This window comes from Pteropus alecto, unplaced genomic scaffold (genome assembly GCF_000325575.1).
Source record: "Pteropus alecto unplaced genomic scaffold, ASM32557v1 scaffold51, whole genome shotgun sequence".
NCBI classification, from domain to species: Eukaryota; Metazoa; Chordata; class Mammalia; order Chiroptera; family Pteropodidae; genus Pteropus; species Pteropus alecto.
This window is the reverse complement of record NW_006431922.1, coordinates 2,474,239-2,499,536: the sequence shown is the minus strand read 5'-3', so window position 1 is coordinate 2,499,536 and position 25,298 is coordinate 2,474,239. Positions and strand designations below refer to the sequence as shown.

The following is a 25,298-nucleotide window of genomic DNA, read 5'->3' as shown; positions in this document are numbered from 1 at the left end:
TTTTAGAGATGATAGGTATTTGGAGATCACTTTTTCCCACCTCTTCAGTTTAGAAGGTAATGAAACTGAAGTTCAGGGAGAACTCAGTGACTTACTTGATGTAACAAAGCTATTTATGGCAGAGCAAGGACCAGCACGGAGTTTCGTTTCTCTGTAATTTTCCCCCTTGCTCTTCTGTAGAAGTAAAAATCCACTCAGATGTCCTCTGTGTTAAAAAATTGGAAGTGTTTATTTCATCAAAATTGTTTTTAAAGATTGCGAGCTTATAAAATTAGGGTGATTGTATCAGTTACCTCCACCCTCCCTCCCTTTTTTGTCCAGCAAAATAAGATATTTTTTTGGAGCTATTATGTATTTTGGCTGTAATGAATGTAAATGACATTCATTTTTAATGTCTTATTTTGAAAAAGATTTCTTAAACTGGACTTTGGGTGGTAAACACAACAGAATATACAGATGTCAAATTATAATGTACACCTGAAAATTATATAATCGTATTAACCAGTGTTACCCCAATAAACTTAATTAAAAAAAAAAGATTTCTTTCACAGTAAAAATTTTAATGAACAAAATTAAAATTTTACAGACTGAAAATACCAAAAAGTATGTTTAAAATTTATGATATAATCTGTAATTTTTTTGGTAAATATTGCTATTTTAGTATTTGTGGAAATAAAACCTCGATTCTTAAAGCACACATGTTAAATTTAAGTTAAATCTTTAGTATGTATGTTATTTAAGGATTTCTATTTTTCCCCAGGCTTTGTTGAGGAAGAATTTTTAAGCCAATATTTAGAATGAGTTAGGTAGAATTTCAGCAGTATGGTGAAGGGATGTTTAAGTCAAAAGTGAGCAGCATGAAAAAAGGCCTAGAGAATGGGGAAAAGTGGATCAGGGTGTACAAGTACAAATACAGTGCTAAACTAGGTGATTTTATGTGAGTGTAGAGGGCCAATTAGGGTAGTGGTAACTTGGGCTAGGGTATCTCCCTTGTTGGGGTACCTACTGTTAAGCTCCAGCAGAAGTTTTACATGTAGGAATAAGCCAGAAACCTGCATTTTCTGTGAAATTTTCCAATTTTAAAAATGTTGCAAGTAATTCAAAATGTTTTAAAAATACTACACAGAGAAAACATGAGTGGGCCTCATTTAGCCCGTGGGCTTCCAGTTTGTGGCCTTTGGAGTAGAGCAATGGTTCGTAAAGAATAGATCCTTATCAGCAGCATCAGAATCACTTGAGAACTAGTAAATCCATACCTTTCGAAGCAGAAACTCTGGAGGTGAAGTCCCAGTCTATTTTAACAAACCCTTTAGAGATTCTGATGCAAGCTAAAGTTTGAGAACCACTGTAATCAAGTGTTTTGGAACCTATCTTGGTACCTAAATTGTACCAGGTTCTCAAAAAAAAAAAATTGTTGAAAAAAGGAGTGGATGAAGATGAAGTTTGAGGTATATCAATTTGGAAGTTGATTGGCACCAGATTATAGATTATGTTAAAAGCTATTTTCAGGAATCAAATTTGAATATACAATGAGAAACCATTGAAGGCTTTTGATTAGGGGGATATAAATTAGAGCTTTAAATTAGTGTTTTAATAGCAGCTTTTAGGGGTGGGCATTGTAGTGAGAGGAAACTAAATCTGAAATTTAGGTTGTGGCTATAGAAATAGAAGTAATAAAAATAAAAGGAACTCATGGCACTATTTTAGCTTGTTGATCGCTTAATTTTATTGACATTTTATATCTGTTATTAAATATTTTATAAAAATTGATTGAATATATAACATGACATATCCTTTTGTCAATTTCATCTTTAATCTGTGCTGTGACTTTTCTTTGAGTCTAATGAACCTTATAATTCTAATTTGAGGTAATGTTATTACAATATAATTCTAGTAAATACATTCTTACAGTAGTCAGCTTTAACTTTTTGAGATTATTGAAAGCAAATTACTATATATAATATAATTCATATTACGATCTCAGCATGCTACTACTTAGAATTGATGATGAATGTTCAATTTGAATGTTTACTGTGTAGCTAAATCAGAGTTTCTGAAGTGTGTTCTGTTGAACATTAATTCTGTGAGATGTTTATAGGAAAGAGTCCTGTGTTCAGAAAAGTACAGCGTACATAATTTTTGGTGAGTAGGTTCTAAAATCAGTGTGGAAGGTAAAAATGTATATACAAAATTGCCCTTAAATTCTGTTGCTGCTCATAAAATAGTTGTAAACATATTCTGCTATGGTCAGATTGTTCTCCAGCATTGTTCAAGATTGCTGTTTCTTTGGTTATGTTGGATGACAAATTTGTTAGCATTTAGGGACTGAGAAAAATAAAAAAATTCTCATTTTTTACGTATTTTTAAATACCAGAATCACACTCATTGCGGTGAGTTTACTGTACTAGTTTTTTCGAGTCAGACCTGTATAATTTCAATTTGCAGGAATTTAAATGCTTACATTTCTGCTCCATTGTATAACCACCTTTCCAACCATTACACTATAATTAGCATAGTATAGTTTCTGAAAGTTCTTATATAAATAAGATTAATTTGACTGTCGAACTCTTTTTGGAGATGTTATCATCTTGCAGAAAATCTTAGGGAAATTCTGAGCTACAGCTTTCTCTTTTTGTTATTGCGACTTCTGAGTTTTTCAACTACTTACCAGCTTATATTAGCATTTTTTGCTGAGGACGAGTTTTACTAAGGGGAATGTATAAGGGTAAATTCTGCTAGTACCAATGGAATAGAAGCCACCAGACATCCTGTATGCTGTAGAGAACTGTTTGGGGCCATGAACTCTGCCTATGAAATATAATGCTAGTGGGAAAACATAGAGAAGAGTGATTTTATTTTTAAAATATAGACTTGATTCTGTAGAAATGTATTAAATTTGAAAAATATCTTAAGTCAAAATATTATTTCATTCAATATATTCGTACTTTAAATACTGGGTAGGTTATTTTTGCCACCTTCCTATCTTTTTTTATTCATGTGAACTTAAATGGTACATTGTTATTTTTACAACTTGTGATTTTTTACGCTAGGTATGATTTATAATGGCACCATGAAAAAGATAATGAAGCTCTTCCATTTCTAAACATGCCAGCAGATTTCTTAAAATATTCAAATCAAGTACTTTTATGTATAATGAAACATCGACTCTGTGTTTTCATTTTTGAAAGTCACTCTATCCTGTTGCATCTTCTATGAAAATGTTTAAAATATGAATTTTTTTCATGTGCCTTTTAGAAAGTCAAATTATTGTTAGACATGTTTAAACAATTTAGAGCGTGATAAAATGTATTTAATATACACTGTAAATGATGGTGGTTAAATGTTTTGTTAATACATATTCTTTTAAATACAAGGTTAAACATCATACTGATTTGTGTATTCTTTATGTGCCATAAGACAAATAATTCAGTACTATTGAGGTAAAATTTTATGATGAGGCAAAATTGAATAAATTTATTTAGGTGATTGTGTTTTAGTAGATACCAAATGTACCATGTCTAAATATCATAATACATTTTTTCAAGTGTTAAGATCCATAAATTCTCAAAATCAATTAAATATTTGATAGTAAATTTGACTAAATACTTAAAAATAATTAGACAAAATATGGTTGCAATACTTAAATACAAAAGAAGAAATTCTTAAAGTATGCAACCTAATTAATCAGTAACAGTTATGCTAAATCTTTGTATGATTTTGAGAAATTGGTTCAATATATTTTTATATATCTTTTAAATTATTTGATTAAAAACAGTAGCTATAATTTGAATTTATATTATTTTTAGTTTTCAATTGCTTTGTAAATAGTGGAAAGCAAAATAAAAGTACCACCCAATTCATCCTAAACAATTTAAATTAAAATGGATATAGCATTAGACTTATACTTTGTTAGTAGGTTTTTCATGTTTTAAAATTATGTGTGAATTCAAACATATAGAAAAAGTCAAAAGCATTTTACAGTAAACATTGAAATGCCTGTCACCTAAATTTTGCAGTTAATGTTTTTCTTTATCATATATTTATCCTTCTACCTATCCATCAATTCATTCTTTGAAAAAAGCTTATTTTAAAACAAGTTGTAGAATTAGAATACTTCTAAACATGTCAGCATGAGTATTATGAACTGGTGTCACTATTTGTATATGTGTGTGTGTGTGTGTGTGTGTGTGTTTTAAGTAAGATTTGCAAACAGTGAAATACACAAACCTTAAATGATGAGTTTTGACAGATGACTATACCTGTGTAGCTTAAATCTCTCTCAAATTCAGAACATTATCATCACACTGGAAAGTTCTGTCCTACCCCTTCCTGATTCTCTGTTATGCCTGTTCTAGAACTTCAGTAATTGGAATCATATAATGTATACCCTTTGTTTTCTTTCATCCATCTTAACATTTTTAATATTCATGTTTATCTTATCAGTAGTTCATTGCTTTTTGTTGCTGAGAAGTATTGCATTGTATAAATGTACCTCAGTTTGTTTATTCATTATCTTTTGATGGACTTGTGGGCTATTTTCAGATTTTGGCTATACTGTATAAAGATTCTATGAATATTCTTGTATCAATTCATTATGGACATAATGCTGGATTAGGAAAGTTATATGGTTAACTTTTGAAGAAATTCTGATATCTTTTCCCAAAGTGATTGTACCATTTAAACTTTCATTAACATGTAATTTTTTTTTTTTTTAAATAAAGCTTTGAATGTTCAATGATCGGAATGTCAGAATGGAAATTGATGAATAACTTTTACGGCATTTAAATTAATTAAAAATGCTGAGCATATAGTTTAGATATCTGGGAATATTGTAGTTTTATTGATTTTTTTTTCTGTTTTAGCACTTACTGCATATATGCTTTGACAAGAGGTATTGAGAAATATGAGGAAATGTATAGTCTCTGCCATGCTCATAAAGTATCATTCTGAAAATGACCTTTAATGCAAAGAAATATCTAGGTTAATTTTATAGTTGACATTCAGTCTCTCTTAATGGATAAAGAAAACTGGATAATTACCAGTTTAAGGGAATTTATATATTAATGTTTGTATATTTTTATGCATATTAAAATGTACATTATGCATATTAATGCATATAAAAATTCTGGTAGGTTTTGGTAATTTTAAAACTCAAAAAATATGATCTGTAAGAGTATTTACCTTCTTTATTGAATTTGATTTTGAGACATTTTAAATTTTTTATGCTTAATTGAAAACAATGTATATTTAGAATTTTTCGAAAAGGAAAGGATGATAAAGACTTGGGTTTATAGAATGTATAATTAACCTTAGAGTGACTGTGCTTATAAATCATTAAGATTATAATGTCCACTAATAATATTAAAATGATATTATCTCCTTTTTTCAAAGTATGGTTTGAAGCATCTTCATCTTGCTGATAGGCATTCGGTTTCTTGTTTATGTAGACCATATTTTGGTATTGATTTGGGAAGTATTTTACAGGGTCAAGGAGAAAATAGATCAGAACTCAGTTTAGAAATAAAAATTACAGTTATGGTGGAATTGTTAGGGTGGTTAGTTTAGGATGTAGCAAATTAGTCAATATTTTATGTATTATAAGTAAGGTAGATACAGGAGGTTATGTTTGATATATATTTAGTTTCCAGTTGTCTTCATTCTGGAATTATTCACTCTCCCTTCTCTGCCCTGTCTTACATTTTAAGTGGGATTAAATGGGAAAGGGATAAGAGTAAGACGATGATGGTGGTAGGTAACATTTAGGAAGTACTGACTGTATGGCAAGTACTGTTCTAAGCATTTTACATATATTAGCTAATCTAAGGCCCACACAAGTCTATGAGGTAGGTATTAGTATTACATTCATTTACAGATTCTTAAACTGGCACAGAGAGGTAAGTAAACTTGTCTAGGGTCACATGGCTAGTAAGTGGCAGGCTCAAGATTCAAACCCAGCCAGATTAATTCATGCTCTTGCCCTTCTGTTCTGCAAAAGAAGGAATATATCTAAGTCTGAGAATTTTATGGTGTTTCAAAAGTATAGGTGATTCTGAATTCTCAGAATTTAATTATTGTTTTTCTATTCTACTTTATTTTGGCAGGGTTAGGGTCTTGGACAGAACAGTCACTCTTTTAGGCCCTTGGAATGCAACAGGATATTTGACTCTAGGATGTTTCTCCCAGCCATTTGAGGAAGACATTCTTTTTACCCCTGCTTTATAGCAATCCTGAGGAATTACGTTTTTCTCTTTGAAAACAGGAACACATTTAAAAAATGCAGAAAGATATTGTTAGTCTTTCATTCAGTGCACAATGACCACTACTGGAAGAAATAATGCAAAAAGAAAACTAATTGAAATGGGCTGAAATTATACACCACAACATTTTTTAGAGTGCATAAACGAATCAAAGCATCCTGTGTTTTTTGTGAATAGTAAAAACTTCTAAACTTTATCTGGGAAATTCAAAGTTAGTAAAATAACAAATAATCAACATATGACAACTATCAGTTTGTCTAAAAACTGGTAAATTTTCTTGACTGAAAATGGAGTGATACAATCTTGATAATATTTAGGTATTCAAAATTTGACTTAGCAAAAGTGCACTTTGTAGAAATGGCTAGAAAAGAAAACTCAAGTTGGCAAAACTATAATTGGTAAAATGTACAGAAAAAGATGACTGATGTTTTAAATCTTTGTTATAAAATTTACATAGGAAATAACACTGAAGCTAACAATTCATTAATGTAAAAATGGACAATAATGGAGATGAGTTCAAAGTTAATTTCTAAAACTCTTTTCTCAGTGAAAATTTTAAGATGATTCTGTTTTAATTAAATATTTTTTCAAACATGAAATCAAAATGTATCTAGGATCAAAATGGCAGTTTGAAAAGTACCTACTGTTCTGGGAATATGGCGATGAACAACATCAAAACAGACCCTCCTCTCAGGACTTCAAAGTTTAATGTGGAAGGCTAAGGTTACATAATTTGTCACATATTTAATTGCTGAAACAATGCCCAGATAATAAGGCAACTTGATCTAGTTCGACAGTCAGAAAATTTAAACTGTCTGAAAGGGTGAGTGAGTAGAGACGTTAATTTAGAATAGCATGTGGGAGGAAGAGAAGTAGGAGACCCTTTGGCTGGAAGTAGTAGCATGTTTTCTTTAAGACTATTAAGGCTAAGGGATTTTAAGCAAGAGAGGTACATGATCATATATTTAAAAATAGGTAAATATAGTAGGTATGGAAAATGGTATTAGGAATAGAGACGGCAAGAGAAGATCTCAGTAGACCTGTTGCGAAGATCCTATAATAGTATGGCAGTGCAGATCAGATGATGCTTGGCTTCTGCTTAGGATTGAGAGCAGTCTGAATCCTTTCAGGTTCTGATAAGAGTTCATTGGGCTCTGTGTTCTGGATACCCACCACTGATTTGGGCTGCATATGAACCAGTTGTTTTCTCAGGAAAAAACTGATAGTTCTGGTAGTTTATTATTTGAAGATAGTCAAGACTCACTTTCTAAGTACATGAATACTAATAATGAAGATACAAATTATCTAAATTCTAGTAGTCACAATTGATTTTCATCTTTTGGGAGATTGGTTTACCTGGCTTGGCTTGAAGATGTACAAGTTTTGTTTTTTTTTGGGGGGGGGGAGGTGGACTTACATTTTCTTTTCTGTATAGTAAATACCATCCAGTAGAATAGCTGGTTATAGTAGGTGTATGTTTAACTTTTTAAGAGTCTGCCAAGCTGTTTCCTAAAGTAGTTGTACTGCTTTACATTACTTCCAGCAGGGTATGATATTTGCGGTGGCTTTACATCTTTGCTGATACTTGGTATGGTCAGTTATTTTGCTTTCAGTTAGTCTAGTGGGCATGTGGTGTTATTGTGTGTGTGTGTGACAGCTTTATTGAGATATAATTCATATACAGTTTTCCCATGTAAACAGTACAATTTATGGTTTTTAGAATATTCACAGTTATGTGCAACTATCACTACAGACAATTTTAGAATATTTTTAACACTTTAAAAATAAACCCTGTGTTTTTTAGCTTTCACACCCCGCCATCTTACTTCCTACTCCCACTCTCAGCCCCCAGCCCTAAGCAACTACTCATCTACTTTATGCCTCTATAGATTTCCCTGTTCTGGACATTCCTTATGAATAGAATCATATAATATGTGGTCTTTGTGACTGGTTTCTTTTACTTAGCATAATGTTTTCAAGGTGCATCCATGTTGTATGTAGCTTATGTCAGTACTTTATTTCTTTTTATGGCCCAATACTCCATTTTATGGCTATATGACATTTAGTTTATCTTTTTTTCAGTTGAATGGACATTTGGGTTGTTTCTACCTTTGAGCCTATTATGAATAATCCTGCTATAAATGTTCATGTACAAGTTTTTGTGTGGATATTTGTTTTTATTTCTTGGGCATATACCTAGGGGTGGAACTGCTGTATCATATGATAACTATTAATCATTTGAAGAATTGCAAGACTATTTTCTGAAGTAGCTGCACCATTTTACATTACCCCCAGCAGTGTTTGAGGGTTCCAGTTTCTCCATATACTCATCACAACTGTTATTATCTGGTGATTCTAATCATCATAATATCAAAATCTTTTGATTCTAATCCCAGTAGATGTGAAGTGGATCTTGTGTTGTCAGTTTGCATTTCCCAGATGACTAATGATGTTAAACATCTTTTTATGTGCTTATTGGCTATTTGTATATATTCTTTCCTGAATTACCCATTCAAATCATTTGCCCATTTTTTTTCAGTTTGATTGTTTTTTATTTTTGAACTGTAAGAATTCTTTATTCTGGATACAAATCTTTAGTCATATATATGTGTTGCGAATATTTTTATCCTGTGATGGCTTACCATTTTATTTTCCTAGTGGCATCTTTCAAAAAACAAAATTTTAATAAAATTCAGTTTATAGTTTTTGTTTCTTATGCTTTGCCTACTTCAAGTTTACAGATACAGTTGACCCTTGAATATGCATTAGGGTTGGCAGCTGAAAATCATGTACTTTTGACTCCCCCAAAACTTTACTAAAAACCTACTGTTGACTAAAAGCCTTACAGATAACACAAATAGTTGATTAACTTATTTTATGTGTTATATGTATTTTTGCTGTATTCTTACAGTAAAGTAAGCTAGAGAAAAGAAAATGTTATTAGGAAAATTGTAAAGAGAAAATACATTTACAGTATTTATTGAAAAAAAACCTATGTATAAGTGGACCCACGCAGTTTAAACCTGTGCTATTCAAGGGTCAACAGTATTTTCTCCTATGTTTTCTTGTATAAATTTGTAGTTTTAGGCTTTACATTTAGGTCTATGGTCTATTTTCAGTTAAAATTTATACATGGGTGAGTTAATTTTTTTCCATATGGATATGGAACATTTGTTGATTCAGCAATATTTGTTGAAAAGACTTTTTTTTCCTTATTGAATTTGCTTCACCAGTTTTAGGGAAAATCAATTGTTCATACACATGTGAGTTTCTTTTTGGCCCACTATATTCTGTTATATTGATATGTATGTCTTTTTTTTTTTTTTTTTTTTTTTGCCGATACCAAGCCATCTTGATTGTTGTAGTGTGATAGCAAACCTTGAAATCTGGTGGCATAACTCCTCTAACTTTGTTCTTTTAAAAAATTGTTTAGGTTATTCTAGGTCCTTTATGTTTCATATAAAGTTTAGAATCAACTTGTCAATTTCAACCCAAAGCATCCTGGGATTTGATTGGTATTATGTTGAATATAAAAATCATTTTGGGGAGAATTTTTTAAAATTAAAAATTTTAATCTATGAAGTTGGACCTCTATTTAGACTTGTTAATTTCTTTCAGCACAGCTTTTTAATTTTCAGTGTAGAGTGCTTAGATACCTTTTGTTAGATTTTCCTAAGTATTTTATATGTTTTTTTCTTTTTGGAGCTACTATAAATGGACTTTAAAAAATTTTATTTTCCAATTATTTCTTGCTAGTATGTATGTATAACTGATTTTTCAAATATGAACCTTGCAACTTGTGACCCTGCTAAATTCATTTTATTAGTTCTGGTCATTTTGTTTTTAGATTCCCTGGAGATTTCTCTGTAAACAATCTAATAAACATCTGCACATAGTTACAGTTGTACTTCTTTCTGATCTTTATGTTTGTTGTTTTTATTGCCCTATTGCAATGGCTAGGACATCCAGGACCATGTTGAATAGAAAAGATAAAAATGGGCATCTTTGTCTTATTTTTGATATCAGTGTTTTTTCTTTTTCTATTTAAGTGGTACATTTTAAAAGGTAAAGTAATTATTTAGATTTTGTTTTGTAAATTCTGTTGTTTTGATAGCTTCCTGGGTCAAATGTGTATTTGGTAAGAGACATAGTGAATGGAGAAATGAGATTTTACTGTATTTAACTAGACTGCCTTTTATCTAGCCACTTAAAATCTAGCATACAAATTAGGTGAGAAGCAAGAACTGGGACTCAGTATAAGAGTGGTCTATATTTCTCATGGGGGAGCTGGTGTTTTAACTGTAGCTGCAAAGGGAAAAAGACAGGAGGTAAGACAGGGCAGGAGGAGATTTTGTTTGTAATGTAAAGTGTACTTTGAATTAATACATAAATTATAGTGTTTCTGCTTCAAAACACTATATGTATATGATATTTTAGAATATCATATACACATTCCACCTATTCTGTTATTTTTTGTTTTGTTTTATTGTGTTTTTTTAAAGTTGACGTAATTTAAATGCAGTAAAATGTAGTTTTAAAATTATCAATCATTATTTTTGTTAATTGTATACATTCATGCAGCTACCACTCAGAAAAGTCCTCTCTTGTCCTTTTCCAGTCAACCCTCAACTCCAAGAGGGAGCAACCACTTTTTGGTTTCTAGTATCAAAATTAGTTTCCCTGTTTCCCAGTTGCTGGAGAATTTTCTGTGTGAAGACTGTATGTATATGTGGGGTATTTTGTTTGGTTTGGGAATTTTTTTGTTTTTGATTGAGTTACAATTGACATAACATTATACTAGTTTCAGGTGTACAATGTGATATTTCATATATATTGTGAAATGATCACCACAGTAAGTCTAGGTAACATTGGATATGTTTTTATAAGATGATTCTAGAAATGTTTTCAAGAAAAGTACAGGCCTTTGTAAGAAGGAACTTTTTATTTTCTGATCATATACTACTGAATTATTAGAATCAGTGGCCCAGCCTGATTACTCCCTAGCTCACACACAAAAGTATTTTAATGAAATTTAGTCTCATTCCCACTTTGCTGTTTTATATTTTTTCTTATTTTAAAAAAAACTATAGGTTTTTCTTTCTGAAATCTCCATGATCTTTTTTTAGTTTTCTTGACTTGTGTCACTGTTAATTAAATCACTTGTTTAAAACATATGATTTTAGATATTTTCCCATTGATGTTGAAATATTATTTTTAATTCCTAGAGTCTTGAAAATTTTGCAGTGATTATTATGTTATTTTCCTTCAACTGAGCATGTGACTTTGAGATAAATTTACGTTCATTGTACTCATGGTAATGCTAGCACCTGATATTTGAAATTCTCGGTTTATAAAATGCTAACATGATATGATCAAATATTCCTTCATACTTCTTAATACAATCTGATTTTCTTGTGTTTATTTTTGTTTGAACCTTTTAAATATTAAAGTGATCTTTAATAATGGGGTTTTTATTTTATTTTTCTATTCTAGTTCATTCATCCCCTAAAGAAATTACAGTGTCTAAGGGACAAGAAGTGGAACCTGAGAGTCTAGTTAAATATTTCAATGTCATTTGGCGTAAGGCTTCAAAGAAAAAACACAAAAAGTGGGAAGGTGATGCTGTTCTTATTGTCAAAGGAAAGTCATTTACATTAAAGGACTTGGAAGGCAAAGACATTGGAAGAGGTATTGTGATGTCACCTAATGTTTATGATTTGGGCTAAAATTAGTGTATATCTCCGGTTGTATAATTGAAATATAATTGGGCTTTATAAAGGGATAGATTAAGGTGTTCTTTAATTGACTTATGTCTAAATTATTTCATAAACATAGAATTTTATCTCAATATTTAGTCTGATGGTCTTATGTATACCAGCTCAGTGAGGCAGATCCCATCTCATGGTTTCATTTTCTCTAAAAAGCAAATGTTGGCCAGGTATATACAGTAAGACATTTTTCTGAGATTAAGCAGTTTATCTTAGTGTACTTTTTTCCCATCAAAAAGTTGATATCAGGAGTGGGATAATAGCTTATTTTACTACTGTCCAGTAAAATTTTGAAAAAAGCAGAGTTAGGCATGACCTAGATTAATACATTTAAATTGGAGGTTATCATTATCATGTTGCCAGCACGATTTGTACTAATACAAGTTAGCCCACAGAATCCAGAATTCAGAAAACCATGGGTTTTTGCATAGTCTCTTACTGTTCGATTTTGAGTGTGACCCATAATTATAAAAACTGTTCTACATGTTTATTCATTCATGTAAAATTTTCATAGTTTATAGTTTTCAGTAACTTACGTAAACATTCAAAGATGGCTATTATTTATAGTTTAGTAGGGACAGGCCAATATAATCGATAATTAGGAAGCAATAAGATAATTGTTTCAATGAGAATTTTGCTAAGTGCAATAGGATCAGAGAAGAGCCATGTAAGTCTGTCTAGTAACTTCACAGGAGTTACTGTGTAAGGTAATATTTGAAGGATGAAAAAATAGTTTTGTGTAGGGACATATGAGAAAGGGGCATATACAGGAGGAAATAGCATATGCAAAGGCACAAAGACAGGAGAGAAAAGTTGTTCAGGGCTTCAGGAACATAGTAAATGAAGGACCGTGACAGCGACAAGAGTTGAGGCTGAACTGAATTATCTGCAACAGATTTTTTTTTTTTTTAAAACGCCTACAGCACCGGGTATTCCTAGGTGGTCTCCCATCCAAGTACTAACCAGGCCCGACCCTGCTTAGCTTCCGAGATCAGACGAGATCCGGTACATTCAGGGTGGCATGGCCATAGACTAGATTTTTTTAATTATAAAAATATTGAACAGCTATTTACCATATCATGTTCAGTGTTTAGAGGAATTAAAAAGAAAATTTACAGCGCACATTGCGTGTTGTTGGTTAAGGTTGATAGGAGCTAGATTTTTGCAGAACTCGTTCATGCCTACTAAGTAAGATTTCATTTTAAAGCCAACTAGAGAGGTAAAAATTATCAAAATTACCCTGGAACATCTCTTACCCATAAATTATAGTATATGTGGTTTTATGTATGTATAGTTTATTATAAAAAGATCTTTCAGTTGCAAGTAGCAAAAAATGCAAATTAGATTTATAACAGTGTTATAACCCTGACTACACAAGTAGAATCACCTAAGATGCTTTTAAAAAATGCCAGTGCTAAGTAAGTAACCTCTGAGGCTGTGATTTTTTTGTCCTGGATGGTGGGGAGAGGGACTGGGCATAAGTGTATTTTAGGTTTCCAGGTGATTTTAAATCCAGCAGGAGTTGAGAACCACTGATTTAAATATTAAAGGAGATTTTACCAGTTTTCAAAATGAAAACAGCCTAACATAAGACTTGGTCACTTAATAATAATAATAATAATAATAATAATAATAATAATAATAATAAATGTATCAATGTGGAGTTAGTTTTACAAGTTTTTGCCTGTAATGCAGGCAGTTTTTCTTCTAAATAAATTGGTTATATAGTATTTAAATACTGTTATTGTAGGGATAGAGCCTAAGGGCTGGAGTGCTGAAATTGCTGATAGCTTGTGATAATGTAGTCAAACTCAGTTGGCCATCATTACACAATAGCCAGAAAACAATGTGGGAAATGAAGTTCAAGAGTTTTCAGAAAAGTTTTCGAGAGATTTAGAGATGTTTAAGAAAATTATCACTGGATCAGCATGAAATGAGAGATCCTAGACTTACACAGATTTTTGAAAATGCCTCAAAATTAAATTTATTCTTGTCTCCTATTTTCATGTAAAACTAAGATTAACAGTACAATGGGCCCTCTGTATTCACGGGTTTCGTATCTCTGGATCCAACCAATCTTGGATTGAAAAAAAAAAAATCCCAGGAAGTGCTAAAAAGCAGAATTTACCACATGCTGAGCACTGTGCTGAATCCACGTGAATGAAGTGATGTGTAACCTATATGCAAATACTACACCATTTTATAAGGGACTTGATCATCCACAGATTTTGGTATCTTAGAACAAATTTCCTGTGGATACCGAGGGATGACTATAATTGGATTGTACAGTAGTCCCCTTTATCCTTAGTTTCACTTTTCATGGATTCAGTTACCTGTGATCAACTGTAGTTCGAAAGTATTAAGTGGAAAATACAAGAAATAAACAATTCATAAGTTTTGAGTTGTGTATTCTGAGTAGTATGACAAAATCACGTGCTATCCTCTTCTGTCCTGCTCAGGACGTGAATCATTCTTTGTCCGGCACATCCATGGTGTATATGCTACCCACACATTCATCACTTAGTAGCCCTTTCCATTGTTAAGGTATTGTAGTGCTTGTTTTCACGTAACCCTTATTATACTTAACAATGGCCCCGAAGCACAACAGTATAGGTGCTGGTGTTTCCTTTAAGTGAAAAGGCATTTTATCATCTCATGTCATCACACGAAGGGTGAGTATGGTACAATGAGATATTTTGAGAGAGAGACCACATTCACATAAAGTTTATGACAGTATATTATAATTCTGTTTTATTACTAGTTATTATTAATCTCTTACTGTGCCTATATAAATTAAATTTTATCATTGGTATGTATGTATAGGAAAAACAATAGGTTATGTAGGGTTTAGTACTATTCACAATTTTAGGTAACCACTAGGGGATCTTGGAACATACCTCCATGGAAAAGGGGGGACTGCTGTATATGAAGTTAAACCTTGAATCTTGATTAATGTGGAGAGGTCAAGACTACTGTTGAATTCAGATAGTTTGAGGAATAAAGCAATGGATCTTTGGCATTTAGGAACACCAGCTAAGTAATTTCTTCCTATATCAGAACATTAAAATTAAAAAGTGCTCCATCATAAATTATTTAAGAATATATATTAGTAATAAATTGGCACAGATTGTAAGTTTTAGCCCAGTTTTAATCAGGCAAATTATAGCAATATCCAGCTAGTTTAAAAAGGTCATACTTTCTAAAATGTGTTTTATTTTTTAGAGACTTAAAAAAGTTAATGGTATACACAGTTCTTGCCTCCTGTAATCAGGAGGCAAGTAATCAGTTTTGATCAAACTGACTGACTTATTTATATTTCATCAGCACCTTACACATGGCAACAGTTAATAAACATCTGTTGAATCAATAATAATTCAAACAAGCATGATATTAAACAATATCCCACTTTCTATTCAAGAGCTAGAACTTGGACTATCAGTGGCCTCTTGCCACAACTGTGTTTTAACTTTTCTATCTCATGTGGTATGATAATGGTTGTGGTAGCAGTTGCTTTTGTTGATAGTTCTCCTTCACATTTCCACCTGTTCCTAAGTGGAAATAGAGATGCCATGGGGTTTCTCTAGTTTGTTCACAACAAAGGAGGGTCTATGTAGCCTACTGCACTGTTTCCTTCGCTTGATTTTTTACAGAGATGGTAAAACTATAAGAGTACAATAGGCTATATTTTCAATAATAATAATTTTAAAAAACCCCTTTCTCTAAAAAGGCGAATTTTTATATCTATGTTATTATTTATTATTTCTGATTTGAGTATGTTTTGCCAAAATGATAAATTACATCTTCATTCTGGCTAATGGGTTATACAAGGCTATTTGCATTCAAAACACAGTTTAATTTTGTACAGTTATGAAAAGGTTACTGGTATCACTAATTAAGTCATCTTAGAGTGTCAGTAAATTAAATTAACTTCCTTTGTTTTCAATTTAAAGGCACTGGATATAAATTCAAAGACTTGGAAAAGATTGAAGAGGGCCAAACAATGATGATTGGTGGAAAAGAAATAGAAGTCATGGATATAATCTCCCCAGATAATTTCAGCAGTGGCAAATGTTTTCAGCTTGGAGGAGGAAGTCCTGCTATATCAAGTTCTTCTCAAGCTGCCAACAGGTGTTTTCTTAACCCTTTAAAAAGTGTCTGTAAACCAACTTCAAAGGAAAATACACAGAGTGTTTTCCAAAATTGCAAACCACGCCATGACCCATATCTACCAAGTAAGATTTAAAAAATAATTGGAATATTCTGTTTTATCTGTCCAAAGATTTTGATATGTGAATTTAAAGTTTAAATTTTCTCAAAGTTTTCAGGTGAAAGTATATATTCTTCAGATCTACAATCTGACATAAGGGATAATGTTAATGTTGAGTGACAATATAGTTTGGAATTTATTTCATAGGTAAATGCATAATGCCAAGAATCAAAATTCTGTACCCACGTTGAAGGAAAATATGCAAACTGTATATGTATACACACATACATGTATATGATTTTGGATAAAATCTGATATCTTTAATGAGAAAAATTAGTTAATTCATGAATCAGGATTGTGTTTATACTTCTGTTTTGAGGACTGCATGTTTGATCACATTCACTAGTATATTAAATTAGTGAATGGTGAGATGTCATATAAAGAATTCAAGTTTTACTCATGAGAATTCAGTTCATTTGGTTAATTTTTACATTAATAAAACTCACATTAAAAATGAATCCTAGCTTGTTTTTGACTTAAACAAAATTTGATTATTCACCCCACAATTATTTTTTGAGTGCCTTATTTTGTTCTGGGCCCAGAGGTAAAACTGTCATCAGAGAGCTTCTCATTTAATGAGGAGATAGACAGTGAATTTGAATTATAATGTGGTGAAAAAGTTGGAGAATAAAGTAGGGCTTCTTTCATAATAGTAGTAAAGTAAAATTATATAAAGTAACATAATTATTTTCTCCTCTTGTAAGCATTATGGAAACAATTTTTGAAATAAAGGGGCCTTTGAGATCATTTAGATTAGTCATTTCACTATGCATTTGAGGAAACTGAGGCCCAGAAAGATGAACCAACTTACCTAAATTCAAATAATTCTTGGCATAATTGAGATAAAAACCCCAAAGTAAATATTCTTATCCCTGTATGAGCTTATTGAAGCTTAATTGGTGTATAGACAGTAGAAGTTGATGCTTCTGATTTTTTTTTAATCCAAAATGAATGTCCCTTCAGCTCTTTTAACAAGCTTTCTTCTCTCCTTTCTTTTCTCTTTACCTTTGTGTTACTTAATGGAGGACTGTGGGGAATTGGGAAGAATACTGTGCTTAGAATCCTAAGTTAGAATCCTGGTTTTGCCACTGAACTAACAGGTTCTTTGACCTCACTAATGTTTTGCCTCCTCATGTATAAAATGTGGGTTCTAATAACTGCCATAGAGACTTAGAGTGCCTGGTATAAACTGTATACAATAAATATTTGTTGACAGAGTGATGAAACATTTTATTGTGATAATTTATGTGTGCATGTGTGTTTGTGTGAATGAAACCCTTTGTGTAAATGGTAGTTGATTATTTTCATTTACTTATTTTTTCTTGGCAAAGGTAGAATTAGATTGTAGACTTAAAACTAAAGCATGAGAGATTTTGTTAGCCTTAAATGATGTCTCACTGAGAAGTAGTGTGGCATCTTAAAATTTGAACTGGTGTCCCACTATCATAGTGGTTTAATTCTTACCTTTCTTGAAGATGGGTGCTTTGTTAGATGACTAATGATCTTGTGGTCCTTCATGCCTGAGTACTGTATGCTCTTCATCACTATCTTTATTCCCCTTTGTTCTTTTTAAAAGATAGAAAAAAATGAGGCCATTTTTTTTCATTAGAAATCTACAAAGAATACACTCTTGCTTTGCTACTGAGATATAGAGGAATGCCAAGGGCTAAGTTTTCCATTTTCACTCCCTAGACCCCCACCTGCCAGGGATTAACCTCAAAAATGAGAGTTCCTTTTACTTGCTCAGGAACCTAGGAAGAGCCACAGAAAACTTTCCTCTGGGTCATTGCTAATGGTAAACATGACCAAACTTTCTTTTTTGTGACTATTTCTGCATAGATGGATATTTGTTTAATCCGCTGGAAACTTTTTCTTACCTCCCCGCCTCATCTCCTTGTCTTTCTCTTTTTTTCTTTTCATTTGTCTATTTAAAAAATCTGTTTCATTTTTTAACCATGATGTAGACATACAAATAAATTCAGAAAATGATTTTGATGAGTTTATTATATGACTTCGGATTTATTAGTTGAGACCTGCTATCTAGTTATATTTGATTTTGTAGTTTTTGGTATTTCAATAAATCTTTTAAATTGTATTAGCATATTTCTAAAAAATTACATTCTATGTTTACTTCATGCTGCTTTGCAAAGATTCAATTTGATTTTCATGAAGGTAGTAATTAACTTTAAGCAAACAATGATGGTGAAGTCAATGGAAAATTCTCAGTTCTTCTGATGAATAGGATCAATGGTTATTGTTATTGTGTACAGCACTGAAAATAAAGGGAACCTTTATGTTAACTTCAGGGAGCCTTTCCCGGAAGAGAAACTGAGCATTGGCAAGTGCTTCTTGGCATAATTCCAACCTGTGCTTTCTGTTGGAAATAGTTCTCTTTGTTTCGAATACTGAACTACTAAATATTGTGGCTTAGTGAATTTCTTATTAGACAAAGTGGTTTAAGAGCACTTTGAGCACATAAAGTTTGGAAAACATTGTAATTCTTTGCATGAAATCTCACATCAATAAAGCATGAGATTTTATTTTTAAATGTTGTACCTTTGCTTAGCATTAGTGTTACTAAATTTGAATTTTTTTTTTTTTTTTTGCCACAAACGGTAACAAACAGTTCTTCTAGTTTATGAGTGATTAAAGCAAGATAATGTAGTTACTGACAGAGTGAAATTACAATTCATTTATAATTATGGTTTTACCTTTTTCTTAAGATTCCCTTGTTATGCTACGACCAGACAATAACCATCAGCGGATGTTCAATAAGAACTGTTTCCCTGTTGTGGATGTGGTGATAGATCCTCATCTTGTATATCACCTCCGGCCACATCAGAAAGAAGGAATCATATTCCTTTATGAATGTGTGATGGGAATGAGGTAGGAAAATAAATAATTTATTAAGTCTCATCTGAGTTTTGATTTAGCCTGTAACAGAACGGTTTTCTAGGAAGAATATGATATACTCTTGAGGGTACTTCTTGAATTTTAGTTAGAATGGTGACTGATACTTAATGAGTCATTTATTCCAAAAGTGGTTTTTGATGGATACCACGAGCTAGCCATGCTACTAGGAGCTGGGCATACAGGAGTCAGGACCACGATTCTCACTCATCAGTAGCTTGTAAAGTATTTGAGGAAACAAATACAGCCAACCTTAATGTGGTACAATAAGAGCTCACTAGAAGTATGATAAAAGTGTATGGGGGCAAAATGGAAGAATCCTTAATTCTACTTATTAGAAGTTTAGAAAAAGCTTTTCTTCTTATCTTACCTCTACTTTAAAAAAAGAGTCCTCTCCCCTTTTAAGTTGAGTTTTCTGATTAAAGAATTGTAGTATCCTCTCTTAAAGATATTATAGAAGACTCCGCCTGCCAAAAAAAGAAAAAACAACAGACAAAGGAAATAAGAAAGAATTAAAGGTCCCTGCTAACATCTTGGTATCTTTTCTTTCAGTTCTTTTTTTGTTTGTTTTTTTATAATGCCCTTGATTGTTAAATTGGTCATTTAATAGGGAGTCGGGAATGTAAATTTTCCCAAACTCTCATAGCTCCTTGACAGGTTAAGGGGATGCTGTCTCTTGGAAATGGTTTAGACTCATGTTTTGTCTCAGATTTGTTCTTCTCTTTGGGGATCTTTTCTCAGTTGGTTTGGGAATCATCTTTGATTTCTTCTCTTTCACCTTTTCAGTCTAGTCAAACCTGAACTTTTAATTATTTTGACCTCCTAACTATCATTTGATTTCTAATCTTTTTTTTATCTTCTAATGTACTCCATTAATGGTGTGTGGGCCATTTTAGGTATACATAGGCAAGTCTTGTTTTTTAATTTTAATAGTAGCATATTTTAGCTAATGAATTATTAGGAAAAAATAGCACATTAAACTTTTGGTTTCACAGATAAATTATGCTTGGAAAGATTTCTCAAATAAATTAAGTTAAAAAGTAAACTGACTTAAAGAAAAATAAATAATATATGGCAAAAAACTGTGATGGTAGTCATAAAAGACAAGTGTATGGGAGACACTGACCTACCAGATAGAGTCTGAGCTTTCAAGGTTAAGTATCCTCATCTTCTGTCTTCTGCCTACCTTGCCAGGTCCACTCAATTTGTGCAGTGAATTTCTATTCACGTTTTAGAACTCTGCTCAAGGTGTATCTTCTCAGTGAAGCCTTCTTGCTCTCTTCCCTTCACCCTGAAAGGATGGATCACTATTTTATCTCTGCTACTCAGTATATCTCAACTGGCGTGTGGTCTTGCCTTGGCAAATTGTTGATCAAAAATGATAGTAGTGAAAAAAAATGATAATGGCTATAATTCATATTTGTAATTTTTTCTCTGTATTTTGAAATGTAAAATAAATTGCATTTTAGTTCTTTCTAGCAATAAGGAATAGAATGATTAATAAACTATGTACTTTTGATAATGTCCTTAATTCTCTTGGACTTTGTACTTTTTAAAATATATGTATCAAAGGGCTATATGTATCAAAAACTACAAAGTGATATGAAATGCCACTTAATGATATTCCTTATAATATTTAATTTTAAATTGCATTAACCTAGTAGGTTTGTAGGATAACACTAAATTATGTGTATTCGATTAAATATTTAGTGTTTAATATTTCATAAAATACTGGAAACTCATGGTTGAGGATTTCATTTACTATCAGAGGATCATAAATACAGATCAATTGCTCTTGCTGCTTAAGACTACAATATATTTCAAACTGTTTTGATATCTAATACTGAAACTGATAAAAATTACTGAACTGTTAGTGATAAGAAGCACAGTTAAAGTATTCAAATGTAGATGTAAAATTGAGATTCATATCTAGTCTCTAAATATATCCGTATAATAGTAACAGATGATTTAGATTGAACTAATTTCAGTTTTGTTTTAGTAATTTAATTGGCAATAAATATATACTGAATACAGTTACCTAAGATGCAAAAGAGATTTGTTATAAATCAGCTGAATGAAAGACTAGAAAAAGTGTTTAGTGGGGAGTAGAATTTGTCCTACTTACAAAATGTTAGCCTCTGGTTCTTGACTAATAAGTGATGATTTTAGGGGCATAAAATATTTTCCTATTGTGATTAAAGAAGTATAATTATTTCTAACAGAGTGAATAGCAGATGTGGAGCTATTCTTGCTGATGAAATGGGTTTAGGGAAAACACTGCAGTGTATTTCGCTCATCTGGACTCTGCAGTGTCAGGGACCCTATGGAGGCAAGCCAGTAATAAAGAAGACACTTATTGTCACACCTGGAAGCTTGGTGAATAATTGGAAGAAAGAATTTCAAAAATGGTTAGGAAGTGAAAGGATCAAGATATATACTGTTGATCAGGTAAGAGACTTTTAAAAGTTTAGCTTTGGTCAGTTTTTAAATCTCTAGCTTTTCAAATCTGCTGTTTTCACTCTATGTAGCAATTTTTCAAGTATGTCTAACTCTTCAACTTCTTTGCAGAAAGATGGAATCTTGGTTTACAATTTGGTTTTGAGTTAACATATTTCTAACACTCGATTAATGGCTGTGAGAAATATGTTGTTTAAATTTCATTTCACGCAGTTTCTGCCCATGATTTGTTAATTATTCTCTTTTTTCTTTTCTTTTCTTTTTTTTTTAGGACCACAAAGTAGAAGAATTCATCAAATCTCCATTTTATTCTGTTCTTATTATCAGTTATGAAATGTTACTTCGTTCCCTGGACCAAATTAAGCACATAAAATTTGATCTTCTAATCTGTGATGAAGGGCATCGTTTGAAGAACAGTACCATTAAGACAACTACAGCCCTCATTAGCCTTTCTTGTGAGAAAAGAATAATTCTAACTGGTCAGTATTTACTTTTGAGGAAATAGGGAATTGTGATCTAGTAAACATATAAGACTTGTAACATAATGCTTGGCATACAAAGAATCAGTGGTATTGGATGGAATTCATACTAATAAACCTGTGGTAATTGATCCTTCATATGACTGAATTTTCAAATCCCTGTGTAATTTTCCGCAATCCAGATTTTGAGGTTTCGAGGAACGGACACAATGGTATCATGGTAAAGAATGTAGAAAATGGGATTCGACTGCCTGTGCTTGGTTTCCAAGTCTAATATTTACAGCTGTGCAACTTTGGGCAAGTTATTTAACTTCTCTGTGCCTCAGTTTCCTTATCTGTGTAATAGGGATAATAATACTCTTTACTTCATAGAGTTGTTATGAGGGGAAAGGAGTTAATCAATAAATTTCTTGGAAGACTACCTGATACATGGTAAGTATTCAATAAAATATCTGATATTTTTATGTATGTATGTGCTGCATGCACATGATTTATTGCTAGCCAAAGTCTCTGGTCCAGGCTGTTTGGAAAGGTGGGATGGATTGTGGGTAAATAGAAGAATTGTTTTCTACTCTCTCTAAAATTTTGGCTTAAAGCTTAGGCTAGAATCTGGCCTGAGGAGCTCAGTGTAGCATTTTTTTCCACATCTCACCTTTTATCTTGTGTGGCCCTTTCAACCTGCCATCCTGGCAGCAGAAGAAAGAAAAGAAGTTATTTATGAATAATATTTACAACCCCTTCATTTTCTACTGAAGGCTTCATTTCTCTCTCATCTTCAATCCTTTTGGAAGGAATGGTCAGGGTATGGTTGTTCTTAATATATCATGATCTCTTGTCATTTTGTCCATCTGGTGTCCGGTCATGTACATCAGTGCTCTTCTTTGAAGTTAAAATGAGGAGAAAGAAAGGGTGTGATTAATAGCTTGTTCCTTCATTTTACATCTTAAGTGTAGAAGAGTGCCCTAGAGCAACAGAGAAAACTCCCCCTATACTGTTCTCATTGAGTTGCGGTGTGGAGGGTACCCATCTTTAAGTAATTCACAGTCTTTTGACTTGTAATTGTGTAGGAGGATTATATTAACCATTACCAAAAGTGACTTTTAAAACTATATATGCTTTTTTGAAATGATTTCGAGAAATGTTAAATAACTTTTATATTGTTCAGATTTAGTCATTTAAAGATTACAAAAGTAGAAAAGACAGCGATCAATTTTCTTAGTTATTTATATCCCCAAGATATAGTCGATGGCCAACAAATGTTTGCCAGTGATACTAGGAACATGGAAACCAGAGAATAGAAAAACTAGTGTTGTATGTTTACAAAAGACTATTTTTAAAGGAAAGAATGAATTGAAGAAATGGAAAACTTAATCTAGTGACTTATGTATTTTTGGATGTTTGAAGAGCTGATTGGATTTTTTATATTTGAGTCCCAAAGTTGCAGGTAAGCTTTTCGACTAGCCTTTGATTTGGAAATCTTTGGTGCCAGAAAAGCAAAGGAAAGTAAGATTTAGTTGAATTTCGTTATGCTGTGTTGGAAGAGAAAAATGAATGCTGTTTCTTTTTACTGCTCAATGTGGGGTCAGTATTGCTTATTTGAAGAGTAGTAGCAGCTATGGAGTTAAAATGGCATTAGAAGGGGAAGAGTAGAAAATGAAAAGAAGATTGAGAAATAGGAGTTACTGAAAAGTACTGAAAGTAAGGAATAAAAATAGGATTCTCCCCCATTCGAAAATCACATAATTTTCTTTAGCAAACATGGACAATTTCACTAATATTCTCAGTTATAAGCAAATACTAATTCAACTAGCATTCCAATAAATTTAATGTGTGCAGTAGAAAATTGATTCTGGAACTTCATTCAGAAAGAATGTCGGTGACTAGTGAGATAGTTTCATTTGGAGGACTTAGAGCATTGCCTCCTTTATTCTTACTTTGTCTTCTTCATTGTGTTTCTGTTTCTGTCATTGTCACCGCTGTCCTTTGTGCTATGAATTTAGGTTAAAACTAACACTGACTAACCTCTTAACATTTAGAAATATTTGTAATTGGTTTTTATTTCCTTGGAATTGCTTGAATGAGTTCTTTTATATAAAGGCAGGATATTTTACTTTCAAAGTGATTTGTTTCTTATTGTGGAAGTAACATTTGTATATGAATATGTACAATGCTGCATGCAGAAAAGATGCTCAAAAGCTAAGAATGAAATGAAAATAATTTTGATTTTTTTTCTTGATATTACCTAGCTCAGTGCTGTAGAGCACATTTAGTTAAATTTATTGGGAAATATTAGGATTCACTTTAATAGAGGTGTATTAAACTGCTAGAGCTGCCATAATAAAATACTATAGACTGGGTGACTTAACAGAAACTTACAGCTCCTAGAGGCTGAAAGTCTAAGATCAAGGTGTCAGCAGGTTTGGTTTCTCTTGAGGCTTCTCTACTTGGCTCGTAGATGGCTTTCTCACTGTGTCCTCTCATGGCCTATCTCTGTGTGTGTATCCCCGTTCTTCTGAAAAAGACATCAGCCCCCACCCTTATGACCTACCCTTATTAACCTTAACTACTTCCTTGAAGGTTCTGTTTTCAAATATAGTCACATTGGAAGTTGGAGCTTCAATATATGAAATTTGGGGGTATGATTTAGTCCTTAACAAGAGACAAATGATTATTAAAAGATGTTAGATGTCTTTTCATTATATTATAAAAAAATCTGAGATTTGAAGCAAAATTGTTATTAAAGACTGAGAGTTAACAATACACTTCCCCACACTCACACACAAAGTACACATGCATATTTCTTTATTCTTTATATATACATATAAAATATATCTTTATTCATATACACACATGCATATCAAATAACTTAATTAAACATTTTTCTAATATTGTATAATTTAGAAAATGAATGTGATGAATATAAGAATATATTTTTCCTATATAGATTTTTAGAAGTGGAATAATAGTATTTAAAGGAAAAAAATATATATGAGTATAAAAAACTCTTAGAGCTTTTTATGGGGTTTATAGAGGAAGATATAGGTATAGGTTATTGATGGAGTTCAGGTCCTTGGGTTGGGTGGTAGATTTTTGTCTCTTATTAGAAAATAACAATAGGACAAAGAAAAAGATCCCAGCCTCCGCCCCTGCCCTGCCTGCC

General features: G+C 32.0%; 1 protein-coding gene and 1 non-coding gene across 12 annotated transcripts in view; one reads left to right on the top strand and one right to left on the bottom strand.

The window, feature by feature from the left end:
• The window catches only part of RAD54B (RAD54 homolog B), a 180,009-nt gene that overhangs the window by 37,242 nt on the left and 117,469 nt on the right, over positions 1-25,298 (top strand). For all 11 annotated transcript variants that reach the window (XM_025043338.1, XM_025043337.1, XM_006906817.3 and 8 more), the window contains 5 exons: positions 11,751-11,945; positions 15,976-16,257; positions 19,016-19,178; positions 21,425-21,650; positions 21,931-22,138. In XM_025043338.1, coding sequence (XP_024899106.1) covers positions 11,751-11,945; positions 15,976-16,257; positions 19,016-19,178; positions 21,425-21,650; positions 21,931-22,138 — 1,074 coding nt within the window. The remainder of the gene's footprint in view (positions 1-11,750; positions 11,946-15,975; positions 16,258-19,015; positions 19,179-21,424; positions 21,651-21,930; positions 22,139-25,298) is intronic.
• Positions 12,940-13,058, bottom strand: LOC112475508. The gene has a single exon (XR_003044742.1). It is a non-coding gene; the product is annotated as a 5S ribosomal RNA (ribosomal RNA).